The sequence below is a fragment of the Pyrgilauda ruficollis genome, unplaced genomic scaffold (genome assembly GCF_017590135.1).
Source record: "Pyrgilauda ruficollis isolate IOZ18807 unplaced genomic scaffold, ASM1759013v1 scaffold1, whole genome shotgun sequence".
NCBI lineage: Eukaryota > Metazoa > Chordata > Aves > Passeriformes > Passeridae > Pyrgilauda > Pyrgilauda ruficollis.
In genome coordinates, this window is record NW_024508100.1 from 5,579,742 (window position 1) to 5,598,122 (window position 18,381).

Here is an 18,381-nt window from a genome sequence, read left to right on the forward strand (position 1 = left end):
TTGTCCAATTCTTTTGCCTAAAATGAAATGACCTTCTGGTGAGAAATGTGTTTCCATGTGTCCTCTACACAAATGGGACAAATGTTTTGTTAGTGATTTCAACTGGCTGCAGTGATTTATTTCCTATACACAGATGGGTCTGCATTCTGTTTTTAAAGTCAGTTTGTCTGTTCTCCATTCATATCTTAACATCAGTAAAAAAATAAAAATTTTGTCAAAACAAACTTCTCATTTCCTGGTTATCTACTGGAAGGCAGAAAAGTTACCTTGAGCACTGCATTAGTCATAAAACAATGTTGTTTAGCATGTCTCTACTTTTGTTTGATTCCTGGTAGTCCTAACCACTAAGCCTTACTGCTGCTTTAACTTGCTCAGATTTTGCCTTTTATTTCATTAGTAATTCTGTTACTGAAGGCTTGCACCTTGTGAACTGCCTAAGTATTTAATAAAAACAGAAGAACTAACTAAATCACTTGCATTAATGTACAAGTGCTAATTTTGGGCAGAAAACGTACATATTTATATTTTGGCAACATCAATGTTTCATTCAGTTTAGCCGATAAAAAAATAATGAAGAAAAATACCTTAGGTTTTGTGACTCATCTGCTTTTGAAGATGAATTTTGAACATATTATTTGATTTAAAACAATTTATTAAGTCTTCAGAAACAATAACCAAATTAAATAAAGACAATATTAGGGTTTTTTTTTCCTAATGGCTTGAATATCTTTCTGATTGTAATGCAAAATAATAGGTAGTATATGACATCATAATCCATTATTGTTTATATGTCTACTCTACAAAAATATGCCTCCATGTATGTGCATGTGCATGTGTATGTGTATATATGAATGCACAAGTGTGTGTGCATAAATTAAGAAAAGTTCAAAATTATCAATCTAATTTTTGGAGTCCTGGTTGGGGTAATTTCAAATTTAATAAATATAAAAACCCTTTTCCAATATAGAGTTCATTTAGAGGATTATCTGCATGAGTGAGAAAAAGAGTAAACTGTATTGTGGATTAAATAAGGCTCATGGCATTTCTTAAAGACCCAGGAGAACTTGCATCATGAGCACAGGAATGCAGAGACACGTGGGGACCTCCCTCAGCACTACCCTAGCCCTGGTACAGGACATGATGACATCCCAGAACTAAACCCTGGCAAGAGGCTGTTATATTTGTTGACAGACACATCCACTGGCTTTATTCCATTTCCCAAAAAGAGCTCATGATGTACCAGCACTGCATGGAGGTGGCCACTGGTCTGATCCAGACCAGAATTTCCTGCATTCCACTCTGCTGCTCTGACTGTCTCAGCCAAAGGAACAATTTGCAGTTCAGCAAGAATTTACCTGTGAACACAGTCATATAATCTCAGAAGTGCATTTTTTTCTTCTTTCCCCGGGAAAATAGTGATGTTCGTACTTGGGCTAGTTTGTTCACTTCCCTTGGGTGGCAGATGTGCCAGCAAAAGTCCTCAGCACCTTCCTGCCCTCAAAAGACCCCCATGTCTCCGATCTCACCCAGACTTATGGCCAACTTGAGCCAGTCTGGGTAACAAGTCTGTGCCAACTTCATTCTTATAAGAAAGGCTGATGAGAAGGGATAATAAAATCATAATACAACTATTCATGTCTGATAATCCTTATTAGATGGATTGACTTGATAAAGTTATATCATCATCTCCCTGCAAAACACTCTCTTATCTTTTTCAGCAGCTTTTGCTGATAGGACTGCCAGCAGCTCATTAGGAGATATCTCACATCTCCTTATGAAATAGGCAAAAAAAATTTGTCCTCCTCATTACAATATTTTTTTTATTGAAAACCCTGATGCTTAGGGAAATTCAAGCCCCCTTAACATTGTAGGAAAAGCAGACTTGACTTAGTGAAGATTTTATTGTTAAAAATGCCATCCTACTCCTTTTTCCAGGCTCTCACACTCAGATGTAAGCTGACCCAGACCCAGGATCAAAAGTCACTAAAGAGCCACTACAGAGAAGCCCTTCTGGTGTCACCCAAGCATGAGGGATGGCTGGAGCCTCCTCACAGAGGTCTGGCTGCCCCACCAAGGAGGTCAATGAGAAGCCCTTTGCCTGCACAGCTTGAGACTGCATGACGTCAGAAAAGACAAATGTCACAGGGGATCTCTCCTCCAAGATGCTGTGAAGACAGAGACAGCAGGGGAAGTATAGTGCAACCTCCCATCCACTCCTTTTACTCTGTGGAATCTTCAAAAGGAACATCTTACAGTGAAGGAAAACAGCATGAGAGTACCTCTGACAGGAGCTTTGTAATGAGGTGTATCAGCTTCAGCTCACATTTCCATCCAAGACACTTGAACAGTTCCGGTCCCTGTTGCTCCTCCTCTCCCAAAGGCTGAATCTGCAGTGCTTCACTGCTGTGGGGTGAATGCCCACCCATGACAGAGATCTCCCAGCCTGTCTGCAAGCATCACCTCAGAGACACACAGACTTGTCTCATTTTGATGGATGCTTTCGTAACACTAAAGACATCTCTGGCTTGTTTTTGAATTGCAGAGCAATACTCAAGTGATGGACACAAAGAAATGGCACTGGCTTGGCAAACTCTGATCGACAGCTGGCTCACAGTGCTTCAGAACAGACTGCAATATTGTTTTGGAGTGCTTCCCTTTAGCTGCTAAACTGAGACATGAAATGGAGAAAAACTGCATAAACACTGTGAAAAATGATAGCAGGAAGAGCTTCTCATACTCAGTGGTTTTGACACTTAAAGTTGTTTTCAGCAGTTTGTTTAGGACACCTTTCCCTTCTTTCCTATCTTTAGGAAAACAGAAGTGTTCCTTCCTATATGTGGGAGGCCCAAGACTGGAATACAATTTTCTTACAGGAGACAAAGATGTAAACAGCTGCAAATTTTATGCCTTTGTTTATTATTGCTATTTTTGATCTCAAAAGTTTTTATGAATGGAACAAACAGACCCAAATCTTCTTTTGTATAATTAATGCACACAGCTTGTGATTTAACTGCTGATATTTTTTTAATGTATTCTTGGCTTTTTTCTGGCATGTGAGTGAAAGAGTAATTGCACACATGACATAAGCAGAGCTTTCTCTTTGTTCTTTATGCTTGTAATGCTGTTAGTTAGATTTGCATGCTTTGACTTGGGAAGATTCATTGCTGGCAGAGCAGTGAGGTCTGGACAGTTGGCAGGTCAAAACATTTATTAGTGTTATTGTGCATAAAAGTTTGGCTCCATGGTAGAGAAGATCCCTCTGAAATAAATATGGAGACTGGGAAAATTAATTATTAAGGAGGATGTTGCAAAAACATACATCAATACTGTTCAATATGTGGTTGGAAGGTAATTGAAAATAATTATGTAGACTCTGACTTAAAAGGAGAGGGAGTCTGATGAACACACACTATAATTTCTGACAGCACCGTCTGGCTGCTGAACCTGTCACGATCCAAAGTAGCACTGGAAAAAGGCCAAGCCCAGTCTCCAAGGCAGGGCTCAAGCATGAAGGAGACTGCCAGACAACTTTGGTTATTTCTCACTTCTTTCCTGTGTTACTTTCACTTCACTTGTAGGAGGGCATGTTTCATTGAAGCATTTTAATCCCTCTTTCTATTTAAAAAGTATTTAATATTCTCCTAAATTTATGTTCCATTGAACTCTGTATATGAGTCTTTCACAGAGGTGCATGAGGGAGCTGATCACTGTGTTCATTTCCACATATTAGTTACAGAGCTGCCTACAGCTGCTTAAATTTCACCACCAGTTAAAAATCTTTTGAACCATATTATAGTCACAGAGTGGGTTATTTTGGGTTATGTCTTTTTTCTTTTTTTTCTTTTTTTTTTTTTTTTTAACAAAACTGTCTGGTATTAAACACACATTGCTTGATTTAAATAAACATTGGAGAAGATTTATGTAACCCAGTTCAGGATACACATCCAAGCCAATATTTTCTCTCATGTATATATATATAGAACTAAGTCTATATTAATCTCAAATAAAAATAGAATGGTAATTTTGATTACATTGTTACTTGGCTGGCTTTGACCAATTCTTTCTTTCCTTTTCTTTTTCTTTCTTTTCTTTCTTTCTTTCTTTCTTTCTTTCTTTCTTTCTTTCTTTCTTTCTTTCTTTCTTTCCTTTCTTTCTTTCCTTTCTTCCTTCTTTTTCTTCCTCTTTATTTCCTTTGCTTCTTTTCTTTTCTTTCTGAAAGCACCAACAAATAAGTCCTAAATATCATCTAAAGTAAAATGGATTTTTGGAGCTACTTAGTCATTGTACCAGTCTTTTCGACTTCCAAGGGCACTGAAAATGGAAGAAGTCCTCTTATGAAAAAGATTAAATAGCTCCAGAAGACTGAAGCACACCTTTTCCCAAGAGCCTCACAGTTACTTCAATGGAGTTTAATACATCCCTTCTATAGAGGCTGTTGAGTGTGAACCTGTAAAAGGTTCTGATCTTAACTTTTTCTCTGCTGGACACTTCTTTTTATGACTGAGGTGGGGAGAGAGACTATTCTTGCTCTCTCATACCATTTTCACTACTATACCATAAGTGGCATAGTAGTACAGCAAACTACTTTTTCAAACTGTTTCAAGCATAAAATGTCTTTACAATCTACTCAGAAATTATATTTCCCAAGTCTTGACTTTCATCTACTTTTTCAGCTCAGGACTGCAGGAAAAAAACTGGATTTTCTGCAGAGTCATTGTGTTTTGCATTTCAGCAGGCTTGGGTTTACTGTGATCACTGAAAAAAATTTCTAAATAGGTCTGTGGGAATCTAGGAAGTACTTAGAGAAAGCATCTTTCTAAGCATGCAACACATTATGTGCTTAATAAGTGCAGCTAATACTTAGCAATTTAGCATATTGTTCTGATTTTGTTAGCTTCACCACTGTTTTCACAAGAAGCTGGCTTTGAAAAAAATGCCCAAAGAAAACAGTAGTAATACCTATTACTGGAAATAAAGTCTGGAGGTGTATCTCCTGCTCAATTTTCTTTGGCATATTTAGGGTTCAGAGTTCCTTTAACTTGGCAAGCCTGGGCAAGGAACACTTATCCATGTGCATGCAGTACATTCACTCCCATATAATTACTTTTAGTTAATGCTCTGAAATAATTTTCTTTCATTTTAACATAGTCTCCAGTCCTGCAGACATCCAAGCACATGAATAACAGACTCCTAACTTCAATCAGATTACAACTGGGAATAAAGTATTTAGCCATGTGCAGCATCTGGCTGCAGAATTAGGATCATTCATCTCTTGGGTCTTCCTAGGAAGCTACATTATGAGATATGTGCATGTAAACTATGGGGTTCATGCAATGGGGCTGCTTTACCTAAGATGAGCAAAAAAAGTTTCTGGAGTTCATAGGGCAAACCACACAGCTAATCCAGCTGCGCCTGCAGAAAGTAAATCAGCTCCAACAATCACACCATTCGTGCACTGTGGCATTTAGAGGGGGGAAAACAGTCTGTATAGGGAGTTCATTAACAGCCCAGGCTAAAAGGAGGTGTGGGCTATGTTTTTCATCAAAATCAATGACTTTTCTTTATATATATCACCTTAAAAAATACATTGCATCTGATATTGGAGAGGAGAGCATTTTGCAAGACCACTGTTCTCTGAGTATACTCAAGTTTTATTCAAGTATGCTGAAAAGAAGTTTGATTTCTTTGCTGTCTACAAGTTTCATTAATGTGTACATAGGATCAGAACAGTACATGATGTTAAAAGCTTCAGTGTAATATGTCACACTTTAACCTAAATTCCTTATGAATTATCTCATGTATTTTTCTATGTCTACACATTTATAGTATGTATTTTCAGCAGTAAAGGCATTTTCCAGCATTTTGCTAAATACATTAAAAGCTTATTTTAAAATTTGTAAAAACATTTAAAATTTTAAAAAATACTCTATATTTTGCACTGTTATTAGAAGAGGTAATGAACTTAATATGCTAATATAAAAAGAGAAAATGAAAGAGTTTTCTGAGTGTTTCTGAATGTTGTTTTTAGTATGTTATCATTAATGTATTAAAACATGTACAAAAATGCATTAAAGGATCAGGAATATTTTCCTGCAGGTACTTAGAACCTAATAAATAATGAATGTGATGATTAACTACATGGGCAGAAGTACAGAGCATTACCAAGAAAAAAATTGCATAAAATCTGGCCTTTGACTGGATGTGCACCATTGTTTTTAATACTTAAAAGCCCACTTGAATATACTCAGTTGTGTGTGAAGAGAAAACAAAAGAAGCAAACGTGCTTGAATTAATATTATATTTTCAAATGAAACATTTAAATATTGCCAAGAGCAGTGAGGGTGTCTGGAAGGGCAGCGGAGTGAGCCGAGCCGAGCGTGGAGACGTCCCTCAGCGCTGCTTGAGCAGCCACAGAGGTTTGTGCAGGTCTAGAGAGCTGAAATACGACCACCACCAGGGCTTCTCCCTGCCTGCTGCGGACCCTCCGCGAGCCTCGGCCTGCCCGTGCTGGGCGTGAGGGTCAAAAAGTTCCAGCGGGTCGTAAGGGTCGTACGCGTCCTCCATGGAGCGCCGGAGGAGCTTGTTGGGCCAGGCTTCCGCGGGCCGCAGCACGAAATCTACTCGTCCAGCCTGCTTCATCCTGGCGGGGATGGTGACCCTCTTCATCACACGGCTGTAGCCCGGCGCCTGGGCGCTGATGATGAACGTCCCTGGAGGCAGGAGCCGCCAGTAGTCGCCGTCAGCAGCTTGGGAAAGGGACAAGCACAACAAAACTGAGCTCAATTTTTCGCCTCGCAGGCCCTGTGGTTGCACACACAGCCGTGGGTACACAGACGGCAGCTAAGGGGTGGGCCATGGAGGCAGCTCAGATTTTGGGAAATGTTTGAAAGCAAACTCTAGATGACAAATAGAGACTTTGCCTGTGAAAACTTCGTCCTTGGAGGGTAATGGAGTAAAATTCACATGCAAAATGTCACTACCTGCTGTTTCTGTATCACAGGGAAGAGATGCTTTCCTTCATGCTGCTGTTCCCAAGGGTACAAGGAATAACTCCCAAAGAAATCAATTTAAAACTAAGTGAAACTTAAGAAAGCCAAATCAGAATCCAGGCTGCAATATATACACACATATATATATATTTAGAATGTCTAAGGAGCTAAGAAATCCCCCTTTTTATTAAATTACATTCAATTCCTTTGCAGACATTCTCACGTGTAAGACTATGGGCTTGGAGCTGCAGCTGGTATAAATTGCCATTAGTGTAAAATGGGTGTAAATTTCCTCCAGCTGAAGGTTAGACCCTGCAGGCAAAAGCAGGGAGCTTTAAAACTGAAAAATTTATTCCTCATTTTATGTTTCCTTTATTTTGAATTTCAAGACTCTTAGCTCAGTTAGTGTTGCATTAATACTATTTTCTCATGGAATTTCTTAGTTCTTTTTAACAAAAAAATCAAAAAACTTTTTAACCACATGACATTTTTAACCCCACCTAACTCAGAGCAAATACTCTCTTTCCTACAGTGTAAACATATTTTTATTTAATTCTTAATCCTTTAAAGGTTCACTGCCAATGGGAAGCCATTGTCTGGGAAGAAGTTTGAAAAAGACCCTAATTCATGCCAGAGTCTCCCACCAGCCTCAATAATCTGCATCATCTCCACTATTGTATCCTCTCTAGTACTAGTTTTTTTGAAAGTTGGAAAACATCCACTACATTATAAGCCATTCTGGCTTTCCAAATTGATTCAACAACGATCATTAGACCAAAATGTAACCATTCATATCTTCTATTTTGCAATTCTATGGCCTACCCTGTTCTCACTGAAATCAATAATAAAAAGAAAGCATTGATTTCAGTGACAGACTAAGAGCTCAGAACTTTATGACTGTGAAAAGTAACAGTGGTATATGCCCAATATGTGTTTATCAGTTGGTGACAGGTATAAAGGGAACATAATTCAATGTTCTAATAATGATTATCCAAAAATTGCACATATTTATATGTTTGCACATGAACAGGAAAGGTTGTGGACCCTTCAATTTCTGCAATTATTCTAGCTGTGAAAATCAGAGGAGATCCTACTGTACTACCTACAACACATTCACAGTATCTCAACTAAAGTATTCCACCAAGGCTCCATATCTCCACATGCTGAGTTACAGCCTCTGAGCAGAGCTGTTGCCATATTTCTCCAAACAGTGGCTTAGGTGGACAGCAGACTGTTCCAGGTGAAATTTTTCACATCACTAGCTCCATCATCCCAGAGACAGGACAGACTTAGCAGTTAGTTTAACATGTCTTCTCTCTTGTTATTCTAGAAGAGAACCCCCACCTGAGCCTTCAGTTTTCCATTAAGGTGTCATTTCTACCAAACATGACAATACTTTTGCAGGTTAAGCTCACAGAACTTTCACTCTGCCCCAGGAAAAATCTTAAACCAAAAATATTACCTGTGGTGACATCATGCTGAATGCCCCTGACTGAAATACGAGCATTTTTTATTGGGTTGCCAAACTTATCAGACACAATTCCTTTTATCCCCCGATGAACCTGGCAAAGCAAAGCAGTGTTAGATGGGAGTCACTGCAATACCACCTCCTCCTCACAAGGAAACCTTTGTAGAGAGGAAACAATTGTTCACTTCAAAAAGTTCACCGCATTCAGAGGCTCTCTGGAGATAATGCCCCTTCAGATCACACTGCCTATTTAGGGAGGTCCAAGGGGACTGAGGGAAAGGGAAAATGGAACCTGAGCTTTTTTTGGGATAGGCATGTGGCTCTGCGTGGAGAGACCTTTCTCTGCACAAATCACTAGCACCTCGTGGTGTGACCACAGTATTTAAGGACTGTTTCTGAATGTCTGCCCTAGACACAGAACCACAAAGAAATGAAAAGTTAAGGCTTTCAAAACCAATCTGATGCCCTGAACACAATCAGGAGGCATCGCTTCAGGTACTTGTGACTCATCATCACTCTGCTGCCTACACTTCACTGCCCATCAGAATGTCATGACAGCCATTTCCCCTTCTCTACAAGCACAGAACTGAGCTGCTTGAGCTGTTGAGAAATGTGCTTGGTGACAAACTAAAGAGCAATGTGAATTTTTTCATACAAGGAGGTGCACAAACAGCTATACTAGAAGTTCAGTAAAATAAAACAAAACAGAAAAGTTCCAAGTATTTAAACATTAAGCCTCTCAAGGTTCTCTGTTTAGTGTTCCAAATTTAAAATATTTTATATCAATAAATGTATATGACCTTTTTAAGTGAAAAATAATCCCATTTTGATTTTTTTTTCTCTGAATAGCTATGACCAACTTGAGTTGTTCTTTACTTCCCCACCTCCTCTTTTCTCTTTCGCTCACCTTCCCTTTCCCAGTACCCTTGTCACAAAACAAGAATAGAAAAAAACCACAAAGTATCAAAACAATGGGAAAAGCACATTTGCTTTTCTGTTGGAATATAAAGATGTTTAAAAATAACCATCAAAGTATCCAACTTTACAGTAACTGATAATACAAAGTTGGAAAAAAAAATCTAGTCTAGTGACCGCAGTTTTTTAAAATTAAGGTGAGACTGTGTTGTCACTGCTCTTGTTAAGCAGCTGTTTCATATTTTGAGATAAACTATTCACTGAAAAGTTTAGGAGCAACTCAATGTAAGGATTTGAAAACTATCCCTTATAATGAAGCACTGAAATTTGCTTTGCAGCATGAACTTGGGGATTTATCATATGGATAGAAAGTAAATACGGTCAGAAGAGTCATCTCAGACTCAAATTCAATTTACAGTGTAGACATACTCAAAGTAGTATGACCTCATCCAGCTTCAATACTAATTTTGCAATTATAACATGACAGGATAAAAATGACAAAACTGAAATTTCTTTCGCAATCTTGCTTTGGTTTGCTTTAGCAAATGTACTATTTTTCATTTTTCCTCAAATTGGTGTCACATGAGTTTGGCAGGGTGTTTTCATATTGCTTCTGATGGGAAGAAGAGATCAGCGTTTAGGAAAGTGAATTCTACTTCTGTGTGTTGAGCCAAGTATATTTGTACACACCAAACAGCCTGGTATATATCAGAATAAGAAAAGTTTGAATTGGTTATGGCAGACTTAATCCTTATCGTGGGTAATTCAGTCATCCTTATCTGCAAAGTTGTTTTGGTTACTGTCCTGCATTTACTCAAAAAGCTTTTCCAGCACAGACTTCTACAGTATCTCACACTATAAAATCTTTACATCTTGAAGACTTCAATTGTAATATATATGGATTTAACCCAGCTCCATTTGGATTCACTAAAACTCATTTTCATCAGACAGCTGTAAAACGAAATGAGTTTGGTGGTCTGTACTGTAGACTTTATTGAATGATAATACTTACCACAACTAGCAAGAGGTTGCTTAGAAAGGCCATAAAAACACTCCTAACAATTTTAAATTACTGCATACTCTATCAAAATAAGGCATGACGGAAAGCTAATCTACTAATGGCTGAGAGAAAGATGAGCAACTTCTGTTTCTGTGCTCACTTACTTATTGTCAGTGAGGTATTTGTTTTTGCTGAGCTTAAACTTATTATTAAAAATGACATTTAAGAGGCACATTTTAATGCTCAGAGACACACAGTTCTTCCTTTAGAAGATTTGGCTTCAGATATTTAATAACTACTTTCATAAAGAAATCAAGATGGAAAGTGTGTAAAAGGCATTTCTAGCAAGATTTTAACTGAATCTTAATTTCTTGCTGTGGGACAGTAGGGTTTGGGACACAAACATGGAATATGGAAAGGAAAATTTCAGGAAGCTCTCTGGAGAGCAGATCTTATTGCTTTAGTCTTCAAGAGGAAAGTTGATTCATACTTTTCTGAATATTAAGGTTTCTTTAGTGCTAAAATTTTGAACGGTTGATGAATAATGCTGCCCAAAGTATTCACAGATAATTCCCTTTCGCTATTTTCAAGGCCTTTGCAGTCCTCAATCCCTTCTGCAGCATAGACAAAACACCACCTGTGTGTCCTGCCAGATAAACTGAGGCACTGGGGCCCCTGGAGGAGTGTGGTGTTTGATTCAGCATCATCTTGAGAGCTAACCAGGAAAAAGCAAAGAAATTAATTTTGACAAAGAATGAAAAAGAAAAACAGAAAGCAAGAAATCCTGTAAAAGCAGAGCAGTACCATTTCCATGTAATTCAGAAGGGCACCTTTGTTTTCATGCCAGATTGTAAACAGTTCTTCTTCCAAAGGAAACTTTTCACATCCTACCTCCACGGTAACTTCAAAGCAATTTGTGTGAAGGTAATTAAAGTCTGCCATACCTACAGGTTTAAAAAGAAAGAGGAGAGATCATGAACAGCCATGTAGCTTTTAACTGGAGCTTTGCTGCTGCAGTCAGCTGAATGTTGTCCCCATGGGTGTGGGTTATTATACTGTAAAAAGTGCTTGCAAATATATAAAAAGTGTTCAACAAATTCAGAATTCTACAACTTGTTTCAGCTATAAATTAACTTGTTTCAACTATAAATTAATGACAATGACAATTCATTCAGGCAAAAAGCATAACTTTATATTATTATTCACCTGGCCAAGAAGTAGCAATAGAGCAATAAAGATTGGTTAATCACAGTAATTGTATAATCAGCTGTATCAGAGGTGATTGCCAAGGATCACCAGAACAGAACTGACCTTTTGCCATTATTATGTTTAAAACTGTCTCTGTACAAAAGACACTTATAATTTTGGGAAAAATGTAAGCCAAAGAGATCTAAACCTAATTCTCACACATGCCCCAAAGCATTCCAAATGTCTAGTTTCAACATAATTATTTGGAGATCCAGCTGAGTCCTGTTGGAAAACACAACTGAAGCACTGCTGAAAATTTATCCTGAACACTGATATTTTATCCATGCCAGTATTGAAAGAATTCCAAATAAAATGGAATTCTATCATTGGGGAAATCAAATTAACAACGGAAGCACACATGAATTGGATGTTTGTTTCTGTTGTAGTTTTCCCTGAAAAAAGAATTTATTTAAACAAATGAGATAGCAGCACATGCATAGTCTACAAGATGGATTCAAACTCATGAAGCTAAGGAATAAGATCATAGCATTAAGCATTTATTTCTACATGTCAGATTTAAAAACAAAAATATTATACGATATAACAAATTCGACCCTTGACTAACTTGTTAATTTTCCTCAAGTCCCATTTGGGGTTGAATCCATCCCATTTTATCTGCCAACATAGATTTTACTACTTAAATCCCCTACAAATTATATTTTTCATGGGTAGGACCTTAACCAAACTGAAATGAATAACATAATTTTGTTCAAACCCTGGTGTCTTATAAAGGTCACATAGAGGTTTTACCTCACTTGATATGATGGTAAAGTGGTTTTACCTCCAGTGAAGCTGTACCACTCAGCACCATTTATAATACCTCCACGTTTCACAAAATTCCCACCACAGCGAAGTTCAGACCGGTCCGAGATGACGGGGTGTGCATCTGCATAGGCTTTAGCCAGCATCTTGAACACCTGTAACAGACATCATTGGAATATCTTTGCTGTTACAAACTGAAAACTTTGCCATTGCTGTTATTAACTATTGCTGTTGTGAGTCCAGACAATGAGCAACCCTGTGTCCTCGAGACTGAAGGAGGTGCTGAACTGCTCTACAAGGAAGTTTTGTTAGTCACTAAGAAATTTTGGTTTGTCTTCTTCTCTTGGGTTCTTCTTTGCAATCCAGTATATTTATCCAGGGACAACACATTAAATACCATCAGATTTTTTTGATACTTGGCTTCAATCTACCACCTGGGGGAGGAGCAGACAACATTTTTGGTTGTACTTCAAGTCCCAGGTTTTAAAGATGAAATTTAGACCTCCTTTAGGTTTTGTTTTAGCTTTTGATATTTTTTACCCTTCAGCCCAACAAAATCTTCACACTGAATGCTGCTGTTTAAAATAGTCAGTGTCAATTTACTTTGCACTTATCACTCACACAGGAAAACCTGCCAGCTTGATCTCAGAGAGAGCTGCTTCTGTGGGGGGCAGAAATCATTCCAAAAAGTGAAGGATAGGATGTGATGATGCAGGATGTCACCACTGATTTCCAAAGAGTGTTGACACTGATGAAGAGCAGAGCAGTCACCACACAGAAAGGAACAGTGGCAGAACATGTAGTGAAGACAGAAGAAAGAGCAGTTATCTGAAGAAACCATTTATTTGAATCATGGTCCTGCCGTTCTTCTCCAATGGTTATTCCAACTTTGTATAGAAATCCTCCCTCTCCTTTTTGTCTATTTGGACCTCATCTGCTAAGATTCTCAGTTTTCAACATTGAAATTACAGCAGTTATCAGATGCCACTTATGCTTCTATTCATCATCATGAGTTTCATTCCATATTGCTTGAGACAACGTGTGAAAGAAGTTTGGTGGCTAAAATCCTAGTCTTAGAAGTCATCCTAAAGCTTTATCGTAGTGTTGTCATCAAGGATGAAGACCCAAATGACCAAGCACACAACACTGATTGACATTTGTGATTGTTTCTAATAATCACATGGCTGACCCAATTATGGAATCAGATAGGTGACCAGGGAAAGGTAAAAAGAGAGTTTGATGTAAGTGTAAAGACACTTTACTGAAATATTTCTGATGACCAGAAACTAAAAATTCAGACTTAATATAAAATGCTTTTGTGACTCCCTTAAATTTCCATGTGTCTAAATATTACTCAGACCAGAAAATTGTGTCCTTCAAAGTTCTGCTGAAAAGAAATAGATGTTAATTAAATATGTTAAGAGGAATTTTTACTGCCAATAGTATAGTACCAGGCTCAATATCTTTAATTTCTACAGGAATTTGGGTCCAAGTTCTGAATGTTCCATGGCAGGTATTTGATATAAAGTTTAGAAGGTGCCTAAGTGATTAGAAGTATGACCCTCACCTTTTACAAAGACATCTGCAGATGTCCTATTTCCAGTGACCAAGCCTCTTCTTGTTTCACACCAGGAGGCTTAAGGCTTTTGCCTGGCCAATAGGTCAAGTGAAAGAAGGCCAGTGGTACTGAGAAGAGGAAAAAAAGTTCCTGGATATCAATACATTTGTTATCACTTAGAAGCTAATGTATGACCAGACATGGACCTCAAGGAAACCTAGATTTTTAGGTATAATATAGAGGAACAAAAAGGGGAAAAACAGAGGAATCCTTGTGACTTTGGTGGTGTGAGGTTTCACTCAGTAAAGTGAGGTCAGTGCTGTTACCTCAGCCAGCACTTTTAACCCATTGACCATCACAGGTTGGGTTTTTCAGGGGGAGCGAAGGGAGTGTTTCAGCTCACCAAAGGGAATGAACTTGACTTGGTATGGACTTTTCTGCTCTGGTGAGAACAGAGTCATTAATTCAGTTCCTTGTTAAAAAAAAAAAAAAGTGTTAAAACATCAATCTCCACAAACCCTGAAATATGGGAAAGGTTTTAGGTGGGCTGAACCAGATGCAAGAATGTGAGTGTAAGGACATGGTCCAGCTTTGAGACTCCTTGCTCTCAGCCAGAACTGCCCCAGGTTGTGGTGCAGGCCAAAAAGAGACTTGAAATCTGCAGTGTCTTGGAGCAGAGGAGAGGATCCTTGTGCTTCCACACACGCACCATGACAGACACAGGGAGGTGGAAGCAGAGATGCATTTTCAAATGGGGAAACATGGTTTGAATATATTTCTCAAGATTTGATTTTTTAATATCTGGCTATCATCTGCTCTGTAGCATTTCACCCTGGTCTGCAAGTTTCCCCTTGCAGAGTGAATGTAGCAGGTCAGCATTCAGAACAATAGTTATGGCCAATGCATAGCAGATAACCAAACTGCTGTATTTTGGGATGCAGGTTCCCTGACAGCAGCAGCTGTTGATCACAATACTTAAATGCAGGTCACTTCACTGGTACAGGTTTTATATCTTCCTGTGAAAAATTTCAAGTGATACTGACACTGGCTGTTAAGGTTTCTTGTGCTGAGTCATTTGAAAAATCAATTTTCCACTGGAGACATCCCCAGCCGTCCTCTGCATGTTCTAACCTTCCATATTTGAAGACAAATTCCCAGACTTTGCAGTCACTTGCTATGAAGCAGTCACCTGTATAGGGTTCCCTGTCTTACTGTGTTGCAAGCCAGGAGAGCTATAGGGTTGTGCACTACACTGGGATGGAGCCCTTTGTCTGTGTGGCCGCATCCTTTCACTCAAAATACATGTGCTGTCCCTGAGTGGAAATGATGGAAGTACTGCTGTACTTCCATTCCAGGGGTGAACTGCTTGATAAAGTACACAGTGCAACATTTCTTCACCACCTATGCATAGGATAGCCCCAGACCAGGCAGGGGGATGTAAAAGCACAATTTTATGATTTCCCGCAGTCCTCAGAAAGAGGTTCTGCAGCTTGCACTAGCACCCACCAGATATTTCTTACACAGGCTTGTTGCTGTGCAGTGCCTGGTTAATTTTACTGCTAAATCATTTTCATACACACATACTCATTAGGCACTGTACAGCTCAGAAGAAATGGGTTGATACAAAAAATGTTTAACAGCCATACATCTTTAAATATTTAATACGTGTTAGTGAGAACTGTCATTTCAGAAGAAGTCAGCCTAGAGATATGCTCAAAGATAAAGCATGCTTCAAGTCAAAGATCAACTTCCGACTATTTTCAAATGTTCTTTGTTTATATAAAGAATCACTTTTCTTAAGAGGCCACAGACATTTTTAGCACAGCTAGAAGGCTGAAAAGCTAGTTGTTCTCCTGGTGGGCATGTCGGCAATGAATACTAGATTGAGGAAACCAAAGGGAAATAGGAAAGATGGCAAAAAATTTCACAGAAGATTTACAGTGAGTCCCAAATGAGGAACTTTCCAGGGACAAGAGGGGGAAACCAATCCCATTAGTCTGACCTGAAATAAATGTTACAAGGCTGCCACCATATGGCAACGAATCTTTTTTCCCCTCACTCCTTATGGATTCCACAGGAAAATAACACCGCTGGTCAGGCTTGTTCCTTTTGTTCTGGAAACCACCAGTAAAAACAGTCTACTCCCTTTAAAAATTAAAACCTGTATTTTTCTAATCTGTGCTTTATGAAACCATATTTGGCCTCACAAGAGATAGGTAAATCTTTCCAGACCAAGCTGATAGTGTGTAAACAGTCCTATATTTTAAAGTACATTAAGTAAGTGTATAAATCAGAGTCACACAGTATTCTGAGTTGGAAGGAATCCGCGAGGATCATCAAGTCCAAGTCTTAAGTGAAAGGCCTGTGTGGGGATTGAGCACTTGACCTTGGTATTATCAGCATCAGCTTTACCCAAACGAGATGAAATCATGTTTTATATATACATATACTTGGGTTATATATATGACTATGTTATTTATACATATATAATACATAAATGCATACATATACACACACATGTACATGACCTAAATTAATCAAAGTTTGTTATTTATTAAAGTTTTCCATAGTTCCACAAATGGAACCAACATCCTAACCCTGCAAAAGCAACATTACCTTCTCATCAGGTGTAGGGGAGAACATTTTTTCTTCCATAGGATGCCTTGAATAGTCATAAGGATAAGTCACAACCAGCTCGCCCCCATGGAGGCTGGCAGAGAGCACAAATGGGATAGACCTCAACCACTTCATGACTGCTTTTGTCTCAGGGGCCACCTGAAATCCAGAAGAAAAAAAATAAAAAGCTGTGACTAGTCATGCAACTCCAAAGGGATTTGATCCTGTGCAGGATGAAGCCCAGTGGAGAAGAGACTATGTCAAAAAGAGAATGTTGAAGCTCTTTGGCTCTTCCAGACCAAAAGTTACTGGGGGAAGAAAATCAGTTTTCTCCAGGGAATGGATGATACACATTGTTCACTGTGGAAAAACTGGAACAAAAAAGGAAAGAGAACATTTGACAGAAGAAGAAACTTTTCATTATAGTGACATTTTCAGATGATGATGGCAGTACTTTAGGCTGGAAAACTTGTGGCATTTTATCACTTATACTTACCTAACTCCCTATCTAATTTAATTTCTGAATCAGCAGGATTGACTTTGAATGGATAAACTGGAACAGGGGGATAAATTTGCAATTCTCATCCCTTGTTGAAAATGCATTTTCTATCCTTAAGTGCAGGTTAATCTGTAAATAAATGAAAACTAATATGTATAAAGCATAGCAATGCCTGTGGTTTGCCTGCAGTGAACTGTGGCAGATAAGCCACCAAATTTAGGGGTTTTTGACAGTCCCTCCTCAGTAACACCGGCCAAGGGAGAAGGCAGCAGACTCCAAGAGATATTCAGGCACCCCGCATGCAGGAGGCTCCTTCACCCCATTTCTGAGGAGTAATTTCTGGGACCTGCTCCGGTGTTAGTTCATTCTTAGGGATAACAGTGGCATCTGGTGGCCGGTCCCTGCAAGCCCAGACTCATGCCAGTGCCCCCAGAGAGCTGAGGTTCCTTTCCTTGCAGCTGGGGAAAGTTACCTAGGGAAAACCTGAGGAGGGCAGAGACTGCTCATCTGGAACCTGCACCACTGCAGATCTGCAGGTTTTATAAAAATGAGAAATACCTGTTATGATGAACTTAGTCCAGCATCTATTTAGGGCTGTTTTAGGGATTGCTTATCACCCTTTGCTTTGACTCAGCTGTCAGAAAACCAGGCAGCCAGGGCTCCAGAGCTCTAGTGAATAAGTGTGCAGGGAAAAAACATCCAGAGCAAACAAGAAAAAAACTACCAAACCAACTGATTAAAGCCCCTAAAGACCTATATATCTGTGTTTCAACAATAGTAACTCCTGTTTTCTTTGGATCAGTCCCTAATCAGCTATTGTTAAAAAAACCTTTTGGGATCTACAAACCCAGGTGTGTAGCAGAGAAAAACACTGTAAAGGTGCACCATGCATGTATTATAGCTCCATCAATGAGGCAGAAAGCCAAGGAAAAAGCCATGTCTAAACATAGTTTTACCTGGAATGATTTAAGAAGATATTGCCCTGTCTACTCCTGACCTAAGCATGAGACTACCTCCCTAGAGATGCCATAGTTTTTCAATCAATCCTTCTAGTGTTTGGGTTTCCTTAAAATGTCCTTCTGTAGCTACTGAGATAAATGCTACTCTGTAGCTTTCAACTTTGGCATTTTGAAGAGGAAACTTAAAAAATGGGATGTAACAGGTAAAGTCTGATCAACTGAGGAGCACAGAATGCACTTTGCACACCAGAAGCCTAATCAAAGGGTTTTTTTACATAATAGGGAAGATTAACATGGAGTTTCCAGGAAGGGCATGACATTAAAAAAAAATTTAAAAGGCAGATAAAGGGCATTCCAAAAATAAAGG

The 18,381-nt window shown here is 38.7% G+C and overlaps 1 protein-coding gene across 1 annotated transcript in view; it reads right to left on the bottom strand.

Annotated features, from left to right (window-relative positions):
- Positions 1–5,914: 5,914 nt before the first annotated feature.
- Positions 5,915–18,381, bottom strand: part of CPZ (carboxypeptidase Z) — a 34,026-nt gene continuing 21,559 nt past the window's right edge. Inside the window, exons 7-11 of the mRNA XM_041487851.1 lie at positions 16,557–16,715; positions 12,402–12,537; positions 11,177–11,316; positions 8,452–8,551; positions 5,915–6,746 (exon numbers count right to left, since the gene is read on the bottom strand). Of these exons, the coding sequence (XP_041343785.1) occupies positions 6,391–6,746; positions 8,452–8,551; positions 11,177–11,316; positions 12,402–12,537; positions 16,557–16,715 (891 nt within the window). The 3' untranslated portion in view covers positions 5,915–6,390. The remainder of the gene's footprint in view (positions 6,747–8,451; positions 8,552–11,176; positions 11,317–12,401; positions 12,538–16,556; positions 16,716–18,381) is intronic.